Source organism: Cydia pomonella, chromosome 2, assembly GCF_033807575.1.
Source record: "Cydia pomonella isolate Wapato2018A chromosome 2, ilCydPomo1, whole genome shotgun sequence".
In the NCBI taxonomy this organism is placed as follows: domain Eukaryota; kingdom Metazoa; phylum Arthropoda; class Insecta; order Lepidoptera; family Tortricidae; genus Cydia; species Cydia pomonella.
The window spans coordinates 26,039,715-26,046,777 of NC_084704.1; the positions used below are offsets into that span (position 1 = coordinate 26,039,715).

Below are 7,063 nucleotides of genomic sequence, written 5' to 3' on the forward strand. Positions count from 1 at the left end.
AAAGATTTCTACAACTGCAAGTTTTTTAACAACTACGCGCAGCGATATGTATAAAAACAAATCTAGCGAACATTCATCTTCCCGTACACAAACTGTTTTACTACAAACTGAAGAAGGCGATTTAAAATGTTTATTTTGCCGAACAGCTGTGCATAAGATAACGGAATGCAAACCATTTAAGAAGGCGTTGCGAAAAGTACGGTGGCAACATGTAAAAAAACATGGTTTATGCTACAAATGCATTATCTCCAAGCATGAACGCGATACTTGCAAGGCCCCTGCGTGCGACAAGGACGGCTGCGGAGCTCCACATCATCGCTTTCTACATTATCCGGTAAACAACAGTGCTCGTGACGTCATGGCGGCGCCCGCACCGCTGCCGAGTGCAAGTGCACCGAATAATAGTACCGCGATAAAAGAAGCCGCGCCGCGCGAACCCGCGTTCAAGCCAGTGATGGAAACTTTAACTCATATAAAAGCGACCGACAGCAGAGTGTTGTTAAAAGTAGTACCAGTGCGTGTGCAGGGACCTAACGGTATGGTAAATAGCACCGCGCTATTGGACGATGGATCTTCCGTCTCGTTAATAAGTGCTAATCTCGCGCGACGCGTCGGTCTACGTGGTAATTCACAGACATTGCGAGTTCACGGTGCGTTTAAAGATAACGAACTTGAGTACAAATCGACAAAAGTGAATGTCGACCTTAAAGGTATGGACAATAAGGTTTATAATGTTAAATTGCGTTGTGTTGAAGAATTGAGTTTGCCAATACAAACATTGTCTGTTTTAAAATTAGTTAATTACTCTCACTTAGCTGATATAAAACATAAATTTTGCACCACTGATTCAGAACCTGAATTATTATTAGGTCAAGATAACTTACATGTTGTAATACCTATTCAAATACGGGAGGGCAAATATAATGAGCCATCAGCTACACTCACCCGCCTCGGCTGGAGTGTCCATGGGAAAGTGTGCGTGCCGCGGACTGTCCGTCCGTCCAGGGGCCCGCCATCTGTCGCTGTGCATACTAACCTTTTTATTGCAGATAGCGGAGCAGATCACGATACCACATCAGATGAGTGCCTCCTAAGGGAAATCCACGAAGATGTTAGGCGCTCATTTTTGCTAGATTCCATGGGCGTGACGACGCACGTGCGGCAAAAGGCCGACGACGCCCGCGCCGTCGCGCAGCTGGAGCGCTCCGCCGAGCTCATCGATGGGCGTTGGTACGTCGGCCTTCCGTGGAAGGACGAACACCGCCCCATGCCCGACTCCCGCCCAAACGCGCTTACCAGGATGAAGGGTATTGAGCGCAAAATGGGTAAGAATCCAGGTTTCGCCGAAAGGTACCGTGAAAGGGTCAATCATTTGTTAAAAAATGATTACGCTATGGAACTAATTAACACCGAGGTCACGCCGAAGACTTATTACTTACCTCATTTCGGCGTAGACAACCCCAATAAGCAAAAACTTCGTCTGGTCTTTGATGCTGCAAGTCAGGTAAGTGGTAGCTCCCTGAACGATTATTTGCTCACAGGACCTGACCTATTGTCATCACTTTTAGGTATAATGCTGCGCTTTCGGGAACATCCAATTGCAGTAACAGGTGACATTAGAGACATGTTCTTGAGAGTCAAGATCCATCAAGATGACCAGGACGCGCTGAGGTTTCTGTGGAGAAACAACCCCACAGAAAACATGAAGACGTACGCGATGACGTCACTTATTTTCGGCGCAAATTGTGCTCCATTTGTCGCGCAATTTGTAAAAAATAAAAACGCCCAGCGATTTGAATCGTCATTTCCCGCCGCCGTCGATGCCATCGTCAACTCGCACTACATGGACGACTACATCGACAGCCTGCCCGACGAGGCGACAGCGATCGAAATGGTAAAAAATGTCAGTTATATCCACAGGGCGGGCGGCTTTGAAATAAGAAATTGGACGAGCAACAGCGTCGCAGTTTTAAACAGCGTGCCAAAGGAGACCTTAGGCACTGCTGCTGTAAGGTTCAAAGTCGGCCAGCAACATGAGAGCGAGCGTACCTTAGGTCTCATTTGGTACCCTGCTGATGACATATTGGGCTTCGATCTGTCATTAAAACGTATACCGAGCGACGTACTTGAAGGTGAGAATAGGCCTACGAAACGTGTAATGTTAAGAGTAATTATGTCAATATTTGATGTACTAGGTTTTTTAGCACCCTTCACGATTCAAGGCCGAATTATGCTTCAAGAGGCTTGGCGCTTACAGGTGGATTGGGAGGATTTCATTCCAGACCAAATTTATCACAAGTGGCGAAAATGGGTCGACCTTTTGAAGGTAATTAAAGATATCCGTATACCTAGGTGGTACTGCACAGCCGCGCGCAATGCGGTAAGGGACAGCCAATCGGCTACAGCGCGTGCGAGCGAAATGCAAGATTGTGTGGATCTCGTCGCAACGGCACGTACCTCTCCCCCTGCGACCCACGCACCTACGCACAGTGCTACGAAATGCTACGAGGGCGTAGCGGCATCTACATCTGCTACGACCGCATCGAGTAGTAAGTACTCATATTATAATAATTTACAAATGCATTTTTTTAGCGATGCATCTTCTCAGGCGATGTCAGCTGTGGGCTATTGGCGCTGGGAGGATAACGGCACTATTTATGTTGCATTTATTGCCAGCAAAAGCAGAGTTATGCCGATAAAACAGCTGACTATACCGAAGGCTGAGCTGCAAGCTGCATTGTTGTCTGCAAGACTAGCCAATGCAATTGGAAGGGAGCACAAACTGACGTCAACGAGGCGTTACTTCTGGTGTGACTCCTCAACTGTATTACATTGGATTCTCAACAAAAATCGTACGTATAAGGCCTTTGAAGCAAATCGCTTGGGGGAGATTGACGACCTTACCCGCGTTGACGAGTGGCGGTACATTCCTACGAAACTAAATGTTGCCGATTTAGCGACGCGGGACTCGTTTGATCTAGCCCTACAGAGCGAGTGGTTTAAAGGTCCTTCTTTTTTATACGCTGACGAAAGTCTATGGCCAAAGGATATAATACCGACCTGTAACGAGGAGGAGACAGGGGAATGCGTAGCAGTCGTCCAGGTGCGTGACGAACCTGCATGCATACCAGTGCCGGACCCACAGCGCTTCTCTTCGTGGCTTCGTCTCACCCGTGCCACGGCGGCAGTGCTAAAGTTCATCGCTAGGTGCAAAGGTCAGGCGGTCGAGATCGATTGCGCAATGATGGAGCGCGCTGAGATACTTTTACTAAAACACGCGCAAAACGAGTCTTTTGGGGAAGACTTAGCCAGAATTAAGGCGCACGGGGCTTTACATCGCGCAAGTAAGTTATTAAAATTATCACCCATTTTAGACGAACATGAACTACTTCGCGTGGGCGGGCGCATTGACGCCGCATCAGATGTGCCTCTGGACGTCAAGAGACCCGTGATCCTGGACGGCCGTCATCAGGTAGCACGCTTAATCGTCCGGCATTACCATGTGAAAGCGGCCCACGGAAGTCAGGAGATGGTGGTAAACGAAATAAAGCAAAGGTATTGGGTACTTAGACTTCGACCTACTGTAAAACTCGTGACGTCAAGGTGCATGCTGTGCAGGATAATGAAGAGCAAACCTCAGGTACCGCGCATGGGCGATTTACCACAGGCCAGAATAGAACACCATCAGCGACCCTTTTTTCACTGTGGGTTGGACCTTTTTGGGCCAATGGAGGTCGCGGTGGGTCGCCGCAGAGAGAAAAGATATGGTGTTCTATTCACATGCCTCACAGTGCGGGCGATTCATATCGAGCTGGTTGCCTCCCTTACATCCGACTCGCTTATCATGGCGTTGCGACGCATGGCGGCGCGGCGCGGCTGGCCGCGCCATCTGTACTCGGACAACGGTACTAATCTGAGGGGCGCCGACACAGAGTTGCGTCGGTCAATGGAGGCGCTAGATATGGACGTTCTAAAAGCTGAGGGGGTTAATAACAACATGGATTGGACTTTTATTCCCCCCGCCAGCCCCCATTGGGGTGGGGCGTGGGAACGTTTAATACGTTCAGTAAAGACGGCTCTCAAAGTCGTTTTAAAAGAACGAGCACCAAGGGACGAGGTTTTGACCACATTAATGGCAGAAGTTGAGAACATGGTCAACGGTCGTCCATTGGTGCACGTGTCTGTCGATCCTGCTGACGGTGAGTCTCTTACTCCTAATCATTTCCTTTTAGGGTCATCATCGCGACTCCCTCTTGTAGGAGAGTTCGATGATTCTGATCTCTACTTGAGGAAACTATGGCGGAAGGCGCAGAAGCTCGCTGACATGTTCTGGCAGAGGTGGCTAAGAGAAATCTTACCCACCCTCGTGCCTAGGACAAAATGGCTAGAGGAGCGGAAGCCGCTAAAAGTAGGGGACCTCGTTCTGGTGGTAGATCCCAACTCTCCCCGCAATATGTGGCCGAAGGGATTGATCACGCAGGTAATTCCTGGCGCAGACGGACGGATCCGTTTAGTGGAGGTGAGGACGGCTACCGGGACTTACCGGAGGTCCGCGGCTCGCATCGCTCCTATTCCCGTAAGTTTAGAGTGCTGAGTCAGCACTGGGGTGGGGAGTGTTAGCGATGCGCTCACTATAGGTACATATGTAACTAGTTAAAGTTTATTTTTAAGGAAAAGTTGCCATGTTAAATACATACTTAGTTACTAATACTTAAGGTTCAAAATTGTATGACATGTTATGCAAGTAATGTGCACTACGTTGCTATGCGCCGGCGGCAGTCCGCTGCTAGACGCGATCGGTTTAACTCGACCCTGTATCCGAAAGTTAAAATAAAAGTTTCATTGTCAAGTTTACTCCTGCTTTTCATTCCTCGCGCCAGTGCCTACCATTAACACCCTCTATCAAAAAGTTGGACGTAACGATGGACGTTCAAATTAGATTTGTTAGTGGGGCGCACCACGTATGGAAATGTCTGAGTTATTTGAACGCTTTGTTTCAAACGTGGTAAAAAGAAATATCAGTCAAGTAACAGCCGAAATGTGTTTTCCGCGATGTGCATGTATTGTTATAACCATACAAAAAAAAATGCAATAGTAGTAATATTGTATAACAATGTCTTTTAGTTTTATACGCACCGCCTACTATCTTTTCTGCTTTGGCCTAAGGTTGACTGGTAGAGAATGCCTCATGGCATTAAGATCACCTTTTTGTACATTAAGTTTTTCTTTTGTGCAATAAAGTTTAAATAAATAAATATTGGGTGATTTTCTTGATCTATAATGACTCGACACATATAAGGTATTTATAACCAGCTAAAGGTTGACTCACGCTACACAGGGGCAGGGCCGGGCCGGAGCTTCCGGCGCTTCGTTTTCTATGGAAAGCATTACGTCATCACCGGAGCTCTGTAGTGGCCCGGTGCGGGCTCGGACCGGAGACTAGCCGGTCATGCTATGAGCAAAAATCGGACTTCCCGGAGCCTCCGGGCCACCCGGTGACTCAATTCTTCCTTTCGGGTGATATTCCACTAGTCTAAGATCTTTGTCCAATGTGCATTGCGTCTCACTCTCTCATTAAGCAAAATGTCAGACGCAAATACACATTGGACCAAGATATTGGAAAGATGAAAAACCAGAATACCACCCTTCGCAATGTGCATGCTCGGATGTGTCGGTATATATTTGCCAAAATAAGAAGGTTACAAAACGTCATAAATTTGTTTGTTAAATATGGATGGTATAGCCAATACATTACTTGGTCGGGTTATATTTTACTCGGCGCAGAGAGAAGTTAATTAACAATGACTGTCAATCTCTATATGAAACCAAATTTCACATAATGCTACACAATTCTACATATTGCCGGTTTTGTGGAAAGCAATAAAAAAATAGTACTTATATTTATTTTAGTCACGCTGGCTCCACATTTTACTTGAGATAGTTGATAGCGCCAAGAATTTGTTACCAATTTTAATAGTAAATGAAGTGGAATAAAAAAATGTTCAGAAGAAGCAGAGCCTTAAGAACTAAATACTGCCGTTTCGTACATATTGTCGGATTATCATATTATTGACAATGAAATAAATTATATAACAAAAGAATAACGTACTATAAGTATATATAAGTCGTTACGTAGCCGCCTGTTGTCTGCCTCTACATTTAATCAATTGTTTGTTTTTTATTTTCTTTTGTATCTTTTTACTGAGGTGTTCCAATAAAGAGTATTCTATTTATACATCTATCTATCTATCTATCAACGCAAGGTTTATTACAAGCGACTTAATTAAGTATTTATTTGACCTATATATATTTCCCGAACAACGCGGTATCCGTGAAGATTCAGTCTTTATTATTTACTTTTCCATGTTAGGTGTTACTACATGAAAGTCGCAACGGTCGCAACACGGGCGACTCGGATATATTCCTACGTCAAAATTATATAAGTTGCATAATGTCTTGATTTATTTTGTGAAATACGGAGGTGTTGCGGAAATATAATTTAGTCGGATTATATTAAATGAGATATCTAGTAATGTTACTGCTTGTAAAAATTATTCATTAATGAGCATGTAGGTTATAAATTAATATAAATATACTATTTTTTTCTCATATTCCCACGTATTACTTTTCATTTCGTACGAAGTTATATATAATGAAATATCTCGTTAATAAATTTGTAGATTACGGGAAACTATTTCTTTTACTTAATTTAGAGTCCAACTGATCTTCTGTAAATCTGCCTGCAGAGAGTACGAACATCATATTTCAGTGCAGTTATTGAATTACTCATAAAGGTGCCTATATTTCATTTGCAATCTGTCGTTGGCGATATTATTGCTAACTGCTCGCGTACGATGCATTCTCCTGAAATAGATAGGCCATACATTTTTTCAGGCTGTAGAGAGCAGCACTAGCATGTATTATAAACCTGAGAATAACTTATGCATACTATGCCTTAAACAGTTTTTTGACAAGTTTTCACTATGGCATTGATGCATCAAGGCGTTTTGGTTACAGATGGTCTAACGCGAAACGAAATTTCGTTACCTATCTGCCTCTCTGT

At 44.7% G+C, this 7,063-nt stretch overlaps 1 protein-coding gene across 1 annotated transcript; it reads left to right on the top strand.

The window, feature by feature from the left end:
* Positions 1–333: 333 nt before the first annotated feature.
* On the top strand, positions 334–4,854 carry LOC133534747 (uncharacterized). The gene has a single exon (XM_061874005.1). It carries the CDS (start codon positions 359–361, stop codon positions 4,592–4,594), a length of 4,236 nt encoding a protein of 1,411 aa, XP_061729989.1. The 5' UTR covers positions 334–358; the 3' UTR covers positions 4,595–4,854.
* The last annotated feature ends 2,209 nt before the right edge of the window (positions 4,855–7,063 follow it).

Bases quoted from the DNA above. Each gene is read 5' to 3' on its own strand.
- LOC133534747 (XM_061874005.1), top strand. From the start codon at position 359: ATGGCGGCGCCCGCACCGCTGCCGAGTGCAAGTGCACCGAATAATAGT.